Raw genomic sequence first — 21,377 nt, 5'->3', positions numbered from 1 at the left:
CCACCTGCAGCTCCTATTCAGTTCTCTGTCATTTAAGTACCTGGCTTCAGGCAGCCAAGACTGAAAACTGCGGCTTGAAGAATATTATGGGCAACTGCCAAGGTTTAGGAAGATTCCTCCTTACCAGCCTCTGCCATTCTCTGGCCAAACCCCTCTTGATCTTCTACATGGGTCTGGGAAAAACGCTGGGCCAAATGCTCAGCTGGTGCAAAGCAGCTAAGGTGTACTGGAATCCAGGCCATGCAAGTTTTGTCTGAGTACGAGTTGTGTAATTTAGTCATTTAAATGCAAATTTGTATCAAGGAAAGGGACTGTCCTTAAGGAAGGAGCCAGGCTCCATTGCTGTAAAGAACACAGAACTCCTGGTTCTTACAGTTTGAAATTGGCACCCTGAAGGGCAAGGGGTTTGCACTTTGTACCCACTTTTACAGCCCATCATACAGCTTAATTAAACACTGGAATGCTTGGTAAACTGCCACTCCTCACACTGAGCAGGTGTTGCTATGAAAGGTGCACAGTCATGTGTGAGATTTTTACCCCTGCAGGTTTATTCCTCTGGGCTATTTTGGGTTGTATCCAACAAACTGATCAAACTGACAGGACCCAAATTCTTGCTGGCACCTACCTATGCCCAAAATCACTCCAGTGAAGCAGCATATTTGTGTTCCTGAGGGGTAAATTTGACCCATAGTTTCAAAGCAGCCTGAGAAAACTGTCTGTTCATTTGAATACCCACTGCAACTACTAATAGAAACTACAGCTAGTAGTTCTGCTACTTTCTGTGCATGAGCTTTCTTAAGTCTTTGTATTCTCAAGAAAATGTAGTTGACTGCTCTGTGTGCCTGTGTTACTGAGTCTTGGCACTGGGGTCTGGTACAACTTCCATTGTCCTCACCCCTCTCTCAGTGCATTCATTTTCCTTTGTACATGACTGTTAAATACTGCCTCTACCCTGGGACTGAAATTCATTTCTAGTATCTATTTCACAAAATTCCTTGGAATAATGTCTATTTTTTTCCAGCTGTCTCAATTTAGATGATAACAGGCAACTTTGCTTTACATATTTCCAAAGCCATAGATAAGGCTTCATTACTTTTCATATTGGGCATTTTTTTTTGGTTGTGAACAGGTCAGGCTGGGCCCTGACAGTTACATGCAATTCAGAGCTCATGAGCATTTGATTAAAACTGTGTACAAGCTACACAATTAAACAATTGTTTAATCCTTAACAAATGCCTGGAGTTTATTGTCCACAAAAAGTTAGAATAGAATATTATTCTAAAAAGTTATCCCTCTTCCTCCTCTTGCATCATCCATCCCACTGTTCCTTCACCCCTCTGTATACAAAACAAACAAACCTCCCCTTAGCATGACTAAGTTCATAATACAACCAAAAGCAAGGGAACCAGAAGGAGCACAAATGTTGAGAGTGGCAAGAGCAGTTTTTGCTTTTGCAGAGCTGTGATGACAGATCCTGCTCCTGCTGGCTCTGGGAAAGGAGCAGGTACCAAAGCAGTACCTTCCCCAGTGGGGCACGTGCTGCTCTTCCAGCCTTACATAAAGATCCATGTGCCAGGGCCAGGGACTGCAGGAACCTGCACAGCTCCTTCAGAGCAACAGGTCCTGGCACTCTCGCACCCACCACATGTCAAGGCAAGCCTCACTTTTTTTCCCAGCTACCTCACTGTGCTCTATGCTGTCCTTGGAAATGATCTTTGGTTTGTAAAAAATAATTTTTAAGGGCTTGAATTTAATAAGAAAGGAAGAAGTGATCCTGCTCTTCTACTCATATGGGCAGACACCTATCCAATTAATTTAAGGGTTACTGGAGCTTCGTGTTTTCAACATTGTTTGCATTATTTGGGTCTTTAGAGTCTAGAGCCTCTGTAACTTGCATTTGCAATCCAATCTCTTTACTGTCTGGGCTCTTGGGATTCTCTCCACAGGGCTAAGTTAGCACTGAATAGTGCTGCCAGTCCCTTCCCAGCTACAAAGGCAGGAAGGTGTGACTGGCTGTAATATGATCACACCATTCACCTGTAGTATTTACTCACACCACAGGCAAAAACAATCCTCACTGGATACAATAGCACTCAGCAATTCTCATGATTAATCATTGCTTAGGGGCTTTAAAGAAAGAGCAGGGAGGAGAAGGCTGCTTTCCCAGCAAGGAGGAAGAGCTTCTCCCTGTTGCTCGGTATTTACACCAGCTGAATCTTTACACAAGTATTTTATGAGAGGTTTGGACCCACCTGTTGTGAGGGCTCTAGAATGCTCACAAAAACAGGCATGTGACAACTGCAAATGCTGAGTAAATAAAAGTGGCAGTCCTTCATGTTTAAAGGCAGAGGAGTGATTCCAAAGATGCATACTAACAAGATGATTCATTTTCTTGTGGTTTTGAACCTCAGCTGTCACATTTTTCAGGTTTCATTGTTTTCAATCATGAAAATCAAGAACCTTTACAAAACCACAACAAAACATCTCAGCAGCAAAACCCACAGCAATCATATAGTACCAAGAGTTGCAGTTTTAAGGGAGTCATGTGTAAGGGAACAGTAAATTCTATGAATCAGACAGGCTCAGAGAAAACAGAAGCATCTTGAAAAGTGTTAGCTGAACATGACATATGAAGTAGAGGGGGCAGATGCAGGCTTAACACTTAGTTTAGGTAGAACTCAGTCTATCCTACTGTTTCATTGGCTCTCATACCCTGCAGACTGACACAGCTGCCCACATACTTGAAATGAACCACAGGGAGATGAGTCCATGTAGACAGAAAGTTCAATCAACATAAACATATTTTAGGGTGCCTAATATTTCAAATTACACAAATAGAGGAAAACTGATATATTAAGACTTTCTCCTCCCCTCTACTTCATCTCTAGAGTTATGGTACCAGATCAAGGGATTGCTGCACAACAAATGGAGGATTGGATGCTTTGCATCTTTCCCTTGAGTGACTCAGAACTGAATGCTTCTATGCTTCCTGTATTACTGCAAGCACCTTCAGCTTGCTGGCTGATTAGACATCTTCACAAATACACTAATTTCTGATTCCTTGTTTTTCTAGTTTGCCATTACGCCACAATATTAAATCAAGATTATGGGAAACTTTAAAATACGGCTTCTCCAATTTTCTCCTCTCTTCAAAATTAGAGCAGAGATTCCAACTAGAATAAGAAAATTGCCTGTCCTGAGCATGGCTGCCAATTACTTTGGCTGCTCTCAGTCCTCAGTGATCTCTTGGGCAACTGAAAGCTGTGAGACCTCTGCTTACCACTGCAAGGAGTGAGAAGGATAAATATCAGTGTCAGCACAGGCAGCAGCTACCAAATTGTGTCATGCATTGCTAAGATCTGTTTTTGGACTGGTTCCATGAAGGTCAAAAAATTCCTGAAACACTATTCAAACATTCAAGTGTAAGATTCAGCTGTTTACATGTGAAAATCAGAGCAGAGTTGGCATCTGGTGATTTTTTTTAATGTTCTGTTGAGACTGGTGACCAGTCACAGTAACAGCAGCAATTTGTCTAAGGTGGTCTCTTTCTCTTTTAATTTTCCAAGGTAGCAACCCAATACAACACTGCTTCTTTAAACCTCACCTAAATGTGGCACCTAAAGCCAGATTTATGTATCTGGCTTCACCTTCCAAACATGGAGGTGAAGCCAGACAACAAATATCTCTGATGTGCACAGAAATCTTCAGCCTTGTCTTCACAGTCAGAGTTCCAGTGATCCCTGAAGCATCTTCTGAGAAGTTCTGCACACCCACTGCAAGTCTGAGCTTCCCAGACCTGCTGTGTTTCCAGAGTGCAAGCACAGGATGGTCACTGTGTGGCCTGTGGTGGCAGATGCAAAAGGGCTTGCTGCTGTCAAAACTACTCACATGCCCAGCTTCTAGTAATGCCCCTTTCCCAGGGTGAGCGAGCTGTGTCTTGATGGTCTGCCACAGCAATTCATCCAGTCCCACAGCAGCTCCAGACAGTTCTCTCCCATGGGCAAATTCGAGCAGCACAGCCTCTTCCCATTGCTAAACATGGTAGCTGGGAGCAGTACCTGCCCTCATCAGACAAGTTCATCTCACTCACAGCACCACAGCTCCCAGCAGGACAGTGGGCAGGCCAGGAAACACCTCCTCATCACAGCACTGCTGCCTCTGCTAATTCTAGAGCAGGACAGAAGCGTGGCAGGGTCAGTTCAGCCTGCCTGTGTCGTGCCTCTGAGGTGGGGTGCAGGCACAGAAGTTTTGCATTTCTGTAGGGAGTCACAACTCTGTGCTTATGGAGCAGGAATAAGATCAGAATTGGCTCTTTCTGCTGGTAGTCATGGTGGGTATGTCAGCCCCTGCCTGAAGCATCCACTGGCACTGAATGAGCAAGTTTGGCCATATGAAAGCAGATTTCTAGCTCACAGGAAGGGGAATCATTCTGACATTTGTCAGAGGAGATAATTTTAGGAGATCTTCTGATTTCAGTGGCATACTGAATGACAAAACGAATATTTAAAGTATGTAATTCTTTTCCCTAGAAAGTAAATCAAGCTTTTTCTAAGAAAGCTGGAGATGCCGAAAATCCACCCTTCCTGATGTGGAGGGAAGAAACAAACACAATGTTAACTCAACAGCAGTTAGCCTGGGAAAGTGTAACAGCAAGTTAAGAGACAATTTTGTGGAAGGAAGGAGAAATCCAAACAAAGAGTACCAGAAAATGGAAACAGTTTGAGCAGAAACAAGGATTGATAAATTTTAGATGTTTGTGAGGTTAACTACCCTCCTGATTTATTAGTAGCACATTTCAGAGCGGATTGGGACAGCCACAGCTGAGCTGCAGACCCCATTATGGAAGCAGCACTTACAAAAGCAAGGATAGCACGATGCAGAATAGAAAATAAACCCTGACTGCAGACACACTCACTCAAACTGGGCTCATCACAGGGGCAGCAATAAAAGCAGTTAATCTAATTGCCTTGAACTACCCATTTCTGTGCCCTCCATATTCAGAATCCTAAAACAAAAGCAGAAACTTCTTCATACACTGCTGTGCAAGTGAAGAAAGAATTTATGCCCTGATACAATAACAGTGCACTACAGGATCAAAATGCCACCTTGGTGTTTTCCTGCTCTTAATCATGTGTCAAGGTTGCTATAAAACAACAGTGCCACACAAATGGAAGCCTGGCAAAGAGATGTAGGGGCAAGGGCAGCATATCCCTTCCCCTCAGAGCCTATGGAGGGGGAGGGCAGGGAGGCAGCCTGCAGCTGGCCTGTGTCCTCACCGGGGCAGCACAAAATTCCAACTTCTCTGCACCTGCACCATGCAAGGAGCAAAGGGAGCTGCTCTGATCAGGGCTCCCCAGTCACACATGAGTGTACCAGAAGCTCCATTCAGAGCCTCCAGAGGCAAGCCCAGGATGGGCCTGGCAGCAGCAGCTGTGGCCAGGGGCAGGGTCCCAGAGCCACCCGGCCACAGCTGCAGCAGGATGCAACCCAATGCTGTGATTCAACTCAAGAGTAGGAGGTTGCTCTTTAAGTGTCAATCTGTGCTCTTTTCAAAAGAGTTTTACATGTAAAATATGCGCCACATCAGAGCCAGTGTGGAAAGTCTGTACAAGGAAGTAAAAAACCAGAGCATTGTTTGCTTGGGTTTTTTCCCTCTTCAAAAATCTCCAGTACGCTGTGTGCCACCTTCCCTACTTCTGAACACAGCCACAGGAGAAAAGGTCTTTGCAAGGATATGGACAGCCCACCCAAAGGGGTCCCCACAGCCAGCACGGCCACGGGCTGGTGGCTCAGCAGCTGCTTTGCTCTCAGGCAGTGACTAGTCACGCTGCATATGGCCACAGTGAATGAAAGCACCACAAAAAATAATTGCACTCCTGCATGCACCATTAGCTTTACTTCCTGAACTTAATGTGGAGTACAAGACAATATCCTAGCTGTACATATTCCATTTTATTGAAGTACTGCTTTGTGACCCTGCTTCTCTCTTCCCTCTCTTTAGAGAATGAATGGGAGAAGCTTAATTTAGGACACAAATGCCAAGCGCCAATGTTTTTATTAGTAGGCCACCTGTAACAACACATGAGTGTTTGTTACCTTTTAGAGGTCTGAAAAATCTATAAATTGGGAATTTTTCTTCCACTCTACTTTGATCAGCTCAGTTGTGATATCTGAAATCTGGGAATTTTAAGTAAATTGTTAAACTTCCTAAAGAGATGAGGAAGGGCTCACTGGGGTTACTAGAGGCTAGGTGCATATGATCTTGAAATAGAAGCTGAAGTATGCAAAGGAGTGTGCTTGGCCCCCAGCCAAATCAATATGCAATTTGCCCCATTCTTTTACTTTCTACACATAGTAATTCTGTGTCTTTCCTTGTCTGGTGCTGTCCCAGATGGATGCTCCTTCCTCACACAGAGCTGACGGTGTGGTCTGGTGTGAGGCATGGTATTAATTCAGTCACTGTACAGCTAACTCAATAAAGCAAACATTTATTCTTGCAAAAGTATTCTCAGATGATTAATTATCTTAGACTGTAATGCCCAAATAACTTAATACTGCCTGGGTAAGGAAGGAAGGAAGAGGTACAGACTGGCCTACTATGCTGTTTATCTGTCTTCCTAGCATCAGCCCAATCTGATTTAGTTCCTGAGGTGCAAGAACTTTTTATTCACATCTATGTCAGCAACAAGTTTGCACATTACAGTACCTCTATGAGGCTCTCTGGCTCACTCCCTTCTTCCACAGTAATTAATTTGGACCTTCCATTCCGTTCGTTGTCCCGAATGCCAACAGCAACCTGTGTGGCCTTCAGCCTCTCATACTTATTGCATGATGAGCCACACCACTGATAGATCTCCTGAAATAATGAAAAGAACACACACTTTAGCAATAGGACTCAACACAGCAAAATCATGGAATTAATTTCATTAATAATTATCCTACTGGATCTAAATCACCAGAACATCAGTGAATCTACATCTTTCAGAAGCACTTTCTAGAAGAGAGCTGCTCAATCATGTAGATATTTGCAGTATCTATGACATAGTCTTGAAGTGCACCAGGAGAGATTTAGGTTGGATATTAGAAGAAATTTCTTCATGGACAGTGTGAATAAACATTGGAATGGGTTGCCCAGGGAGGTGGTGGAGTCACACCCCTGGAGGTGTTTAAGAAAAGACAGGATGTGGCATTTAGTGCTGTGGTGGTGTTCAGTCAAAGGTTGTACACACTGATCTCAGAGGTCTTTTCCAACCTATTTCATTCTGTGATGCTGTAATATGCAAGATATTTACACAATATAATTCAGCTTCCACATAACTAGGAGATCACTAGAGCTCAGAATAGTCAGAGTTTTGGTTTGACGGAGTTTTATCCCAATTACATATAGAGCTTTAGGTAATTAAAGAACCAGGAACTCCTAAATTTGTTACTACAAATTTTATACATGTCAGTTCCTCTTCTATGGTACTTCAGCAGTGCTGGTACTCACCTGTGTCAAAAAAAAAAATTCATTTCAAAATCTCAAGGAAGATCCAGATTGTATGTGTTACTAAAGTACAGTTAGATCTTTCAATCCAGATTTTATTTGCTGACCTTTTGCAGAATGTTCCCAGGGCACCTCTCAGGAAAGTGAGACACCAGAACCAGCCTAAGACAGGTCACCTGATTCAGCCAGAATCTAAAAACAGAAACCTAAATTCTTTATTCTGAAATGCTTCAAGTTCTCGATGAATAATAGGGGTTGCCAAAACTTGAAGCATTTCAGAATAAAGAATTTAGATTTGGGTCTTGATGAAAATTACTAATGAAAGGCATAACATAAGCTGCAGGGAGGCTAGAGGCTGGGCTGGAAGGAGCCAGTCCAAGGAAATGACTCATTTTGGCTGGTTGCTTTCCCCACCTTCTCCTGGAAGAAAGTAATTTGATTCTTCACATGATTCTGTCAAATAGTTCAAATAGTACAGCAATAAAGGTACACAGTCAGTTTTAATAAGGTTCACCTGGTTTGTGTTCATTTGCAATGCAAATTTTAATCAGAGTCCTCACTAAATAAATTACTAGGGCTTAGTTTTATGTTGTATATACAATTGTATAAAATTTAAGATTTCAGATGAAAATTTGCTTCATAAAAAAAAACGTGAAGTTGTTTCTGCTGACCACTGTTGGTCTTTAAGAGTACCTGAAAGGGTGGATTGAGATAAGTGAGGGATGAAGCACAGCTTCTCAGTACTAGCAGATGCAAATTTTTAGAAGACAGCTGACATTCATGGCATCTGCATACCAAACAGAACTAGTAACTTCCAACAGCTACTTCTCACCAGTTTGGACACAAAACCCGCCCACAGTGAGATCTCAGTGATCTCACTGTTCCCTTCCAACCTCTCTTCCCCCTTCAGAAGCATCTCTTCAAAGACAAAGATTTAAGCTTTGTCAGGATTACACCACAGATTCACAGAACTCTGTCCCTTTCAACTTGCAGATGTTATGCAATGAAAGCTGTGAGGTTTTCAGCTTGCCTTTAACAACCTGACTGTAAGCTTAAATTAAAAAACTGCTTCTATGTTCTGGTTTAAGTATTGTCAGTTTACACAGCATCCAGAATCTGGAGACCTAGCTGGTGTCAGGTCTGGACCTGATATTAAATCCGACTTTCTACATTTCCCCAGGAAAATGAAATCTCTGTTCACACTTAAAGAAATAATTTTCTAAAGAACTGAACAACATTTCAATCTGAGCAGATTTTTAATACATTTGTTATTGCCAGGCACTGCTTCAGCCCTTTCCTACCAAATTCATGGAGACTTTCCACAACACAGATTCCTTCGCATTATTCTCATCTTGGCCTACATCCCACTAATTGAGCTTATTTGAAACAGGAATTCTTTATTTCACATAGGAAACAGAGAAAGAGGCAAGGCAGCTATTGCCTTATCTCAGTGTTGATGTGGCAATTGGTGGAGATTGCTCATTCAGAGTGGTTGGAAGTGCAGCTTCAGTTGTACCATTGGCCTTCTCTCGGTTTTTTGGTAGCTGGTGATGGAACCTCAAACAAGTAGTTGCATCTACAAAATGAGTAATTTTGCTGTACTGACCACAAAGGATATTGTGAGACTTGAACTGCCACAGCAAATTACAAAGATCTTTACTTCTTGGACAATAAATTCACATTTTCTTTTCTTAGCCTCTCCTAAAGGCCCTACTGCACCCAAGTTACTCCACAATCACAGTTTAGTCGCCTTCAGCCAGCAAGTGACCAAACTGAGCTCCCCTACAGTCCACAGGCTCTAGGCTTCACATAAACCTAAGGAAGGAGAAGGACCTTTAAAAATCTACAGTCATAGATTTCAGATTTTTAAATTTGCAGGCTTCATTATTTTCCTTAATGTTCCATGTTCCAGGTTTTCTTCTAGTGCATAAACCACCACTTGAATCAACAAGCAGTGTCTGAAAACATTCTTGATCTGGAGATTCACAAGCTCCATTTCACATGGTTATTTGAAAAATGTTGATTTTAAAAGCTAGAGAAATAATAATCTGCTTCTTTTTAGCACTAGAGAATAAAGACACTATTCTTTATGAAAAGCCTGGAAGTTAAACTTCATGTACTGTATAATCAAATAGAAGGACATGAGCAGCCACAGGCCATGAAAATGTCCCAAAATACATAATATGGAATGTATTTACTATGATCACTAAAATATCTTAAGCATTCAGTGCTAGAAGCTTTCAGGAGCTTGGATTTAATTAATTTTCTCTTCTGAACTCAAATAATCTCATTTTCAATGTATCTAATTTTGAGGCCTCTCAGCAGAGAGGCTGAATATCTACAAGTCTGCCTTCCTGATATAACTTACCCATTTCAACCTCTAGGCAGATTCAGTTTTTCAACAATTTAAAACCAGGAGAAGGGTTTTAGAAGTTAAAGCCACTTCTTGAGAATGCTAATATTTAGATCTGAATTTACCTGAAATACAGTCAATTAGTAATCTAACCATATCCAACAAATCATCCAGCATTTGGGTTGTATTTAGTTATTCATGAATTTATTTTTTAGACATATAAAATGCTCAGCCAGGGGCAAAATATGGTATTAAGCTTCAGCTCACTCACTACTTTCAGAATTTCCTAGCTGTACTACACCTTCACTATTTTTAGGTTTGTTTTGCTAACTTTATTTGGCATTGGCAGGTTGACAAAAAGATGTTTCCATTAAAATGGAAACAGACTTCAAGTGTTCACTCCCCTCAAAATAAAAGAGCTTCATTCATCACTAATTCCTGTGCCAAGCCCAGTTTATTTTCAGAAGTTTGCACTAGTAATATTTACTTTTTCAAACCTCTTAAACAGAATTCTGAGAGAGATACCCTCTATTAATGTATGTTGATATCAAAAGTTATCATGGTGAGACAATTAACAGCTGAGGATGAGAAAACATCATAATGAATAATGTTGTAATGAAACTAACATTTTAATGAATATAATATTGCGAGTAATATTGAAAAAATATAACATAATGAGCAACATTGTAATGAATATAACCTTATAATGAAAAATGTTATAAAGAACAACAGTGACCACCCAGAGCTCCTGAGTGAGGTTGGGAAGGCAAGCTGGGTCTGTGCCACACACACTGTGGTCAGAATGAGCCTTCCCCTCAACTGCACATTTTGGGGAAACAGTTTGGTCTCCCACCCACAGAGTGCCAGAATTCACTGCTCTTACTCCAAATAGCTTCTGGCCTGCAGAGTGACCTTGTGCAAGTCACATGAGGTTTCTACAGCACATTAAAACATTTAGCTTCTACACAGAGGCTGTGCGTCAGGATGACTGTGCATGGCTCGTGTGGAACCCTGAGCAAGAGCACCTTGGCACTTTTCCCTGTATGGAGGGGGACTGTGAAAGTACATCTGCTTCCTGCTCCAGTCCCAAATGGCATGCAGAGTAAGAGAAGGAAAAACAAACAAACAAAAAAATTACTTATTTCAGAAGTGACATAAAAACCAATTTTTTCCATTCCAACACATAGCCGCCTCTGTATTCAACAGCAGCCTCCTTAGTCTGGAGGGACATGAAAATACACTTTCTTTTCTAGATCTCTTGTGGTCATTTCTGTGGATCTTAGCCAGACAATGACAGGAAAAGCCAAGAATCTTAAAGTTCTTCATACTCTATGGACTGGAAAGTTTCCCCTCACCCCCACCCGTACACAGAAAAGGAGCTGAACCAGAGATCATTGTTTAGGTTTCAGGTGGACTGGACACACATGTATCCACAAGGATTCAGTTAAGTTAGTTTCCTCCCTGATGTTGTAGGAAATACAGATGTTTTGCTGCTTGAGCTGCTGTTGTTTAGAATTAAGATTATCCTGGTATTGACCCCTTAATCCATCGTGGTATAGCAAAAGCTATTCCTAGTGCATGCTAGCAAAACAGGTTTGACAGGAGAAATGAATGTACCAAGTGCATGACTCTGCTATATCTGACTAAAAATAAGTCTGAAAATTTGTTCCATTTGAGTCAAATGGGACACTCCAAAGACTGGTTACAAAGACACTATTGTAACTTTACTAGTAATTTTGATTTTTTAAAAAAACCATGAAGTTTTTCTCTAGTCAAGCATGCCCTAAACATGCATTTCAAACCTGTATGTCTCTTGAAAGATCCTAATTTACAGGCCTCTACTGTAATTGCTGATTTGCATTCTTACCTGAATAGATATTAAAAAGCTAAACAAATTAAACAGGTTTCAAAACTCTAATTAGAAATAATTTGTGGTGAAACTTTCATTTAGGTAGAAAATAACAGTGAAATGTTAAAGTCTCGTTAACCTTAAAATATTGAAATAAACTTTAAATTTTCATTAGAAAAGAACTTAAGCAAAGCATCACAAGCTGGCATGCCTCTATTCTTTTTTTTGGAGGCCCTGAAACACCTTAAACCCGTCCACCTTTGCCCACATGGGAAGAAAGGCTGACGAGGCTTGTAAGGATGGGTGGGTCAGGAGGAGAAGAGCTGTGATGTAGGAGTCCCCGAAAGAGCCAGCACTCCTAAGTACTCACCTCCTGAAGGAAGCAGAAAAAAAGCCCAGCAGTGCTAGAGGCAGATGGAACACACATGAATATTGGCAAAGCTTTGGACACATCTTATCATGCGACTGTCAGAATAATGGGCAGGCACTCAGCTGAGACTCTCCACAGTCATTAGCTGCTCTGATAAGGCATGAGATCCTTTTAGCTTGTTAAAAGTCCAGTTCTGTAATTAAACTTAATACGTTCAAAGAAGAAATGCCAATACAAAATAGAAATAAAGTGGGGAAAAAAGTTAATATATGACCTGCAAGCAACAGAAATACATCTAATGCCTTTAATTCTAAGAATTTGTAAAACAGTGGCATATTACGTTGGCATTTGTATTTCAAACACCAAGGTTTTGGAAATAAAACAGAGAGCCCTAAAGCAAGAGTGTGGAGCTTTTTATGGTTTTGGTTTGGCTTTTTTTAAGTACAGAAAAGTCCTAAATCAAGAAAACAAAATCGACATGGTGGGGAAAATAACTGAACAAAAATAACTGTAATGCAGTGCTTTTTGTGAGTTTACTGACATCCAGGATTTTTAAGGAACTAACAATATGTACGTATTAAGAATGTTTGGATTCAACCAGATTAATATAGGCTGCTCCTTAAATTATTCCTTTTTATACTTTTTCCTTTTTTGACTGTTGAATTCTTGACACAGGCAAGGAAAAAATTCCTCTCATTTCACATATCCATAAAACCTAACTTTGTTGAAACTGCAATACAGTGAACCATTGAAAGTTGTGAAGTTTTGATAATCCAAAACAAACTCCAAATTCATTCAGCCAGAACACCTCTGAGGCCACCATGAGCTAAAAAAAAAAATTAAAATTACTAGTAAAATTACAATAGTGTCTTTGTAACCAGTCTTTGGAGTGTCCCATTTGACTCAAATGGAACAAATTTTCAGACTAAAAATAAGTCAGATATAGCAGAGTCATGCACTTGGTACATTCATTTTTCCTCTCAAACCTGTTTTGCTAGCATGCACTAGGAATAGCTTTTGCTATATACCACAGTGGATTAAAGGGTCAATACCAGGATAATCTTAATTCTAAACAACAGCAGCTCAAGCAGCACAACATCTGGATTTCCTACTACATCAGGAAGAAAAAACTAACTTAACTGAATCCTTGTGGATACATGTGTGTCCAGTCCACCTGAAGCCTAAACAATGATCTCCGGTTCAGCTCCTTTTCTGTGCACAAGTGGGGTGAGGGGAAACTTTATAGTCCATAAAATATGAAGAAAAATCCATACTCTGAATACTTGAACTGAAGTAGGGTGCATTTCCTCCATCTGATGACTGAGACTATAGCAACTTCCAGAATGCTGGCATTTACACTGCTCGGTAACTGGTTCACAAAATTACAGAAAAATTAGGATGCTTGCTTAGCAAGGTACACATTTTATAGACAGAACAACATTTTAATGCTGTTAATAAGTTAATAAAGAACCTAATCACTTTAGTTCTTCAAGCTCAGCTACTTGTTTGGCAGCTCCCTGCTGCAGCATGAGCAACAGTTTAACTCTCAGCTGGGGGAAACTGGAGGTTAGTTGTGGGAGGAAACATGCGAATGGAAAACCTACATGAGTCAGTTGTTAAAGCCAGGGAAAGCAACTAAAATGTACAGTGATGAATGGAAAAATGCAAGAACCTGCTCTTCCAGCCCTGTTTATACCTGAACAGTGACTTTGCTTATGAAAGCAATTAATACGCCTGTTGTGAACGGCTTTATCCAATAGAAGAGAAGCAAAGCCACCTAAAAAAAGTAGTGAGGGAAGAAGATCACAGAAACCACCAAGACAACTGTGCTTAAGGCTGCAATGTGATGCTGAATCACACCCCATGGTCATAACCATAAAGCAAGCATCTGTTATCTTGCTCTTTAAAAAGCAGAAGTTACTTTTATTTTTGTAAACATAATTTAATCTACACCAAATTAACAGCTGTTATGAAAAGCAGATGTCATAAAAAGCCAGCCTTTTTGCCTGATGTATTTCAAGTGTCTTCTTTTCTTCTTCTGACATACTTATTATGTGTTCTGTTAGGAACATACTGACAGAGAGATTATGATAAAAACTCTAGTCTCATACTTTTGAGTTCTAACTTCATAATTTTCATTTGGATTCACAAAGCCCTTGAGAAATGCATACACTGATTGCTATATAGCACAATCTGTTTCTAAGAATATTGTGGGCTCTTAGATTTCAAACCAGCAACCTCTTGGCTGTTTACTGATAAGGACCTACAGGAATAGGAAGAATGGACAACTGAGTACAATTTACCTTCAAACTTCATTTAGCTTGAGCTGTAGTTATCACCTCTGCACTCTTCTTTTGGGAGAAGGATGATGTTCTGCCTGGAGAGCTTTTATTTATTTATTTTTTATTTTATTTTATTTCCAGCTGCAATCAGGCCCAAGCTGAAACCTCAGGGGTAGTTATCACACACTGCCCTTCATCCCCTTATTTTAACAACTGCCTCTTCATTTCTTTGAGAGGGCTGAGCAGTGCATACCTCTCTGCCTGCCCTTTGCAGTCACCTAGCTCATGGCACTGCTGCTGCTCCCCATCAAGAGATTACTCAGAGAGAGTCAAGTCTTACATTTCACAGAGCTCTATCCAAATACACATAGAAAGAATATTTTTGCTGGTCAGTAAGGATACAGCTTCAGACAGCCTTCATATAGCAGGGCTTCCCATACTGAGTTGGGAAGCATTCAATAAAATCAGCTGATCAAATAACGTTGCTTTGCCTTATTGTTACTCCCATTATTTCTGCTCCATGTTTCAATAACCATCAAAATTATTGACACATCTCAACACTCCACTTTCATAAATAACCAGCACACATCAATATACACAGGGCTAATTTCACAATACTGATAAGCTTCCTTCCCACTTTAAACCAGGAAAACTGACAGAAGATATGAAAGTCTTTAGCACATCTTATCAGAAATATACAAATATACAGTATGTTTACATATGCATCTAGATAAATACTAAAAAATAGCCTTGAAAACTGTATCTGTGTTAGTAACTAAATGGCACAGTGATTCATCTTTCCCCTTGCCTTCTGTGACCATTTTCCATGTCCTCCTGCTCCTTGCTGTTTTGACAATTGTCTGATGATGAAGGAAGAAAAAGGACTGTGTCTAAGGGGAGGTGGCTGGAGGATGGGATGAAGCAGGGAGAGCTGCACCTGGAGGTAAAGGGCAGCACAGAGCAAGGCCAGGCAGTCCAAGGCCACCAAGAACTGTCAAACCCACCCTGGTGCCTCTCAGGTGGGATATCAGCAATAGTCCTGGGCAGGATTGGAAGGGCCTTGAGGGGAAGCTGTATGAGGATCAGCTGAGGTCACTTGGTCAGTTCAGCCTGGAGGACACTGAGGGAAGACCTCACTGCAGTTACAACTTCCTCCTGAGGGGATCTCTGTTTGGTGTCCAGGGACAGGACCTGAGGGAGTGGCCTGAAGCTGTATCAGAGGAGTTTAGGTCAGATATTAGAAAAAGGTTCTTCATCCAGATGGTGGGTGGATGCTGGAATGGGCTCCTCAGGGACATGGTGGCAGCACCAAGCCTGACAGAGCTCAAGAGGAATTTGGACAATGCTCCCAGACACACAGTTTGACTCTTGGGGCCTGTGAGGGAATAAGAGTTTGACTTTATGATCCTTGCAGGTCCCTTCCAACCTAGCATATTCTGTGATTGTGTGGCAGAAAAGAGCAGCTCCTGGGAGGCCTTGAGCAGAGCTACACCTGGACAAGATGCTCTAAGCAGCACCTGACCAAGGAAGGTGTGCTCCACTCCAGGCCCTCTCAGCAACCGCCCTGCACTTGTCTTGCCTTCCCAAAGGCTCCCTTACAGAGAGTCCCAGGGTCACCAAAGAGATGCCATGGAAATCCCATGTAGAAAAAGCACCCCAACTTAAATCAGAGTCTGGCATCCCAGCACTCTCCTGGGTCCCTCCCTCTAAGGAAGATCAGCACAGTCACAGTTCATGTGTTACAGAAGCCTGCTTGACTGAAAGGTCTTCATGCATTTCCCACAGATGACAATTCCCCTCATAGCACAGACAGTGCTTTCTCTGCCTTCTGCAGCTATTTTCTCTGCCAGCCAAGAGAGTTCTAAGGAGGCAAGATGAGACCTGGGCAGGGTATTTGAAGCACTGTAAATGTGATTTAGTAACAGATCAGCCAAGGCTCTCTGTGGGTTGTGCACATGGGATGTGGCCCCAGGGGATCCCAACCACTTTTAAGAGAGAGAGGGACTGTCAGGAGGCAGGCAGTTAGAATACTATTTTTTGATCTTATTTCCAGCCAAGGTTTGACTCCAACAACTTAGAAGGCTGGATCAAGATAGGATAACCTTCATTCAAGGTCAAGCTGAACAGGGCTCAGAGCAACCTCAGCTTGTTGAAGATGTCCCTTCTCATTGCAGGGGGAATTGATCTAGATGACCTTTAAAGGTCCCTTCCAACCAAAACTATTCTATGATCTAGGTATAAGATAAACATCAGAACTTGAACTGTAAATATGTGAACCTAACTTGAAATGCCCCCACACACTTTTTGCTTTAAAGCATTATCACTGTAAAGAAAATCCTAGTGGTAAATAATGATTTTATTCCTATTCATTATGATCTTCCCTAACTTTCCCTTGTCTGTTCAAATCATCAGTTTAAAATACTGCAGTAATTGAGAATTAACGGGAAAACTGAAATAATTTTTTATTATATTAGATAAGCAGCTTGATAAAATATAACAGGAAATGGACAGCACAAGCAATTTTTCAGCTCCATGGAGACCATCCTTCTGGTTAGCTAAGAGACTGGGGAAAGTAAATCTTGGAAATTTATCTCATTTGACACACTACAATAATTTCATATTAATATTTCATTATTTTATGCAATTACTGCCCATTAGACAATGAGTCTGCAAGTGGTCTGCAACAAATACCAAAACTCAGAAGCAACCCTACTTAAGATTGTTTCAATTGTTAATTAATAGAATCTACTTTGGTGAAAATACTTTTGTTTTTTCACAGGAACCTTAAATTCAATTAAGAGCTCCTGTAAGGACTCATAAGGCCTCCCTCATTTACAATGGGCCTTTAGTCATGGAAAATGTCGACCTGAAGTACAATTATTTCAGCTTGAAATATAGTTCTTATAAAACTTGAGCAAAGTTTATCCTGTGACATTGTATTTTCTACCATACTACTTTATTTAGAGGTACTTCACTAGACTTGTATATCATCATCCTGAACTATGTCAGCTGTTTTCATCTCCCACAAGCATAGTCTGGTTTATGCAATAACTATGTAATAACATGTGACTATGAATATCTTGATGCAAAAACACTCTTTTCCTTAACTTGTCAGTACACTCAGAAAAACCCATCTCTCTTTCACAACTGACATGAAAAGACCAAGAACTGTATTAGACATGTGATTTGACTAACATTTCCCATTGAATGGAAAAAAAAAAAGGGGATCTAGATATTGTTCACATCTAATCTTTCTTCTTGCAGTGTTGTATTGTACTTGACCTCTGTCTTGTCAAACAGTGAATCAGAAACCAGTGATGTTACACTGTAAAAAAGTAAAAGGCTCCCAATGTACATTCAGTATCAGGTTAAGACTCTAACTCTATATTACATTTAAATTGCTTAGTGAAAGCTCTCTCCTCTCACCAAAAGGGATGGACCCCAAGCTAAATATGTAACATTGAAACACATCCATAATGCATTTCATGTGGCCTGACTAATTACTCAAGGTCATCTGGGTAACTGCAGCACAATAGGGTCAGAACAAGTTGAATTCGTGGAGTACACCCAGTTCTACACCATGTCCATGGAAGGCTGACTCCAGAAAACTCAAGCCCAATTACAGCCTTACTGCAAAAGCAGCATTATCTAGCAATGTTTAGTTCCAAACCTTCCATCTCCCATGGGTTAACTCTCAAAGGGAACAGATGATTTGGGTCTTCTAAGCAAAGTGACATTGAGAGATTGCTTTGGATACTGATTACCATCTGAAGGCTGAGAAGCATAATAAAAGTCAAAGATATATTGGTATCAAGTAGCTACATTGATTATCTTCAACTGTCACACTAGGGGACACTTTCAGAAAAAAAAGGAACCATCAATTTTCTTATTTCAGAGAAAATGCACACCATGAATTCAGAAGAGTCCATTTTTCAACAGGTCAGGGCAACTCTTGAGATCTTGATGCAGCTGACCATTTCCTTGTGAAACACTACAGATAAAATCAACTGCAGATAAACTATTTCCTTTCACATGCTTTCCATTTTATACATGTGAGTATAATTTCAAATTGGTAACTAGCACCCAGTTAGTGTGGGACTACATCCCAGCTGCTACTCTTAGAATCAGAAAGTCTCATGTATTCTGAGGTGACAGCACTACACTTTAAGCCATTTGAAGCAAGCAGAATTATCTTCTCTTATGTTTTGATATTCTTCTGTGCTGTCTCTACTTGTTTTCAACAGAAAGCCTTGAAGCACAGGATTGCTTCTCAAGTGATCTCTTGAAATATTCAATCACTTTTGCAGCCATTCCTCTGGGGTCTACTGTCACTATCAAAGTTTGATGACTATGAAAAAATGCTCTTAAGAGAATGGTTGAATCTGTGCTCTGCTCTGAACTAGCACTGATCCCATTCATCTGGTAGGGAGTGCCAAAGTCAGGCTGGACTTACAGTGAACTGTTCAAGCTGCTCAAACACCAGTACTGAAAAACCCCAGTGCCTTTCCTCTCTGGGAAAGAGAACTGTTTGTTGACAGATAATCTGTGCACACTTCAGGAAACATTTAGGGCCGCTTGAAACCTTTCAAGTGGTGTGACACTAAAACCAATTTTCTAAAGCAGATTCTTTCTGCTGGTTCACATGAGTGACCAAAGTCAGTTTTGCATTTTAGGGGATGACTCAGACCTTGGAAGGGATACAGCTCTTGCCTTTCAGTGTTTTGCTCTACAAAATACTTACATTTCCCAGGTCAATGATGAAACAATCTCCTTTGTTGAAGCTGGTCCAAGCCAGGGGGACTTCTGTGGCTCTTACAACTCTCCTGCCCTTGATATGCAGCAGCCTCTGGGCACTCAGATCATTAGTAACAACATGATTAAATCCAGAGGCAACACCACCTGCCTGAATGAAACAAAACAAAGCAGTCAGCTTTATTTCAGCTTCATTTCTGCAAAGTTACTTTTTTTTGCTACAGTTGAGGAGCTAGCAGAGGGAAAAAAATAGCTTATGTAGTGAGAGGCAAGCCAAAGCAATGTCCTGTCTAAGAGTGCTGGCCACAGACCAGACAGACAGCACTGCTGCTGAACTCTCAGGTGTGAACCTTTAGCCAAGGAAGCAGATATCACCCTCCTTCAAAGGGTTTTCAGATAAATTGCAAAAGTGAAAGCACAGAATTTACAGCACTCTCCAGCCTCCTTCAGAGGATGAGATAATACTGAACACCCCATTGTTAGGAAAAAAGTCAAGGACTGAGGAAAAGAAGATAATATATGCAGCTCCTTTTGAAGTTTTTCAAACTTGAATCTCAGAGGTCCAGGTGGTTTTAGTCCCTGGTTACATGTAGAAGGATGGATAATTCCACAGCAGCTTGCAATTTTATGAAAGGAATATTTGCAGCTTAAGAGTCAACCTGGCAAGGAGTACCAAACTAGGGAAGTGAGAGCAAACTGTTGATTCACAATCAGTGAGTGTAAACATAACCATAATCCTGTAAACTGGCTTGGATGTCTGCCTCTGTGAGGCAACATTCTCCACTCCTCTGGGAGACCCACACCTTGTGCTGGAACAGAGAGTGGCTCTTGAAATTACAAAAAAAAAAAAAAAAAATTAAAATGTAAAAGTTAGAGTGCATCACTGCCAACCTTACTTATACAGAGTTAAAAGCTTGATTGTGTAGACAGAGAGAAGTTACAAACCTTCATAATGGGGGGAAAAGGCTGAATGAGCCATGGCTCCCAGAGCTGCTACTGTGGAGATATTCTCAGGAGATATATTACTTTATTCTTTAAAAAAACCCACAGATGTTGATGCAAAAAAATAAAAAAAAGTTACTTTTCAGCTATTCAGCTTCTGGAAGTGACACAAGGACACTGATACTACACCTTTCCAATAACTAAATTTTTTTTTTAAAAATTGGGAGATTGTTTTATCTACTTCAGAAAAAAACTGCAGTAGCACTGCAAAAGCATCATTTTTAGATTCAAATGAAGTTCTGGTCTTTTCCATCCTATTAATATTTCTAACCTCTTGAGCAAACTGGGTTCTGCATTTGAACAGAAATAGTTGGCCTGCAAGACAAATTATTTCTGTGAGATTTAACACCACCCAGACACAGAGTCCCTACTGTGAACTCTCTTAGACACATAAGTATGAAATTTTAGGACAGCTTTATTTTGGGGAAAAAAAATTGGGAAAGGTTTTCATATATCAGAAGAGGCACTGACAAACAAGCTGCTGCTTTCTGTATAAACACTGGACTCCTGCAGTTTAAGATGGGTGGTTGAGATCTAATCCACAAAGCTATTTTTAATAAATAATAAACTATTTTTAAAATCTCCATTTACAAAGAAAAACATTTTTTTTTATGTAGGGAAAATGTTACATATAATTTCAGAATATATTTTCACAGACTCTTTACCTTGTATTTAATTCCTCCTTTGAAGTAACCCACAAACTCAGTAGATTCATATCCTTGAATTTCTCTACTCTGCACAGGCTTTCCTCCCAGATAGTCATCCATTTGAACAGCAAAGATAGCTGCAGCTGTGCTTTCATCCTGGGTGCATTCTTTCCCTGAAATAAGGGGAAATATGCCAACAAAACATTAATATAATTTTGAATTCTGTTGGAGAGATTATTTCTGCAACAACTGGACACTGCCTTCAGCAGGCTGTACAACCCATGTTTATGTGGAAACAAAGCACTGAATCACAACCTTGCTCACCACCAAGTAACATGATCTTCCAGACCATTTCTTGACTACTTGCAGAACTGCATTCATAAGGGAAAAAAATAGTGAAAAATAGTGACGTTCACCTTCTCTTACAATCTTCAAACAAAAGAATAATTTAATTGAGCTTAGCATGGCAAGCATCAGCTGTAATGATTTTTGGACTTTTAGCTGAAGTTCAAAGAAAGAAAGGTCATGTGAAAGGACTGTCTGGATGGTAAAACATATATTTATTCTAAGAGCAACTCAACAAACCATAAACCCGAAATAATTCAAAAGCAGTTCTCTTGACACTACAATGCAAGC

At 40.5% G+C, this 21,377-nt stretch overlaps 1 protein-coding gene across 3 annotated transcripts in view; it reads right to left on the bottom strand.

Annotated features, from left to right (window-relative positions):
• The window catches only part of SCIN (scinderin), a 61,141-nt gene that overhangs the window by 23,257 nt on the left and 16,507 nt on the right, over positions 1–21,377 (bottom strand). For all 3 annotated transcript variants that reach the window (XM_063152218.1, XM_063152211.1, XM_063152200.1), the window contains 3 exons: positions 20,760–20,914; positions 19,082–19,243; positions 6,707–6,856 (listed from right to left, as the gene is read on the bottom strand). In XM_063152218.1, coding sequence (XP_063008288.1) covers positions 6,707–6,856; positions 19,082–19,243; positions 20,760–20,914 — 467 coding nt within the window. The remainder of the gene's footprint in view (positions 1–6,706; positions 6,857–19,081; positions 19,244–20,759; positions 20,915–21,377) is intronic.

The sequence above is a fragment of the Melospiza melodia genome, chromosome 1, assembly GCF_035770615.1.
Source record: "Melospiza melodia melodia isolate bMelMel2 chromosome 1, bMelMel2.pri, whole genome shotgun sequence".
In the NCBI taxonomy this organism is placed as follows: Eukaryota; Metazoa; Chordata; class Aves; order Passeriformes; family Passerellidae; genus Melospiza; species Melospiza melodia.
Note: the sequence above shows the minus strand (reverse complement) of the source record. Positions and strands in the feature narration are given on the sequence as shown.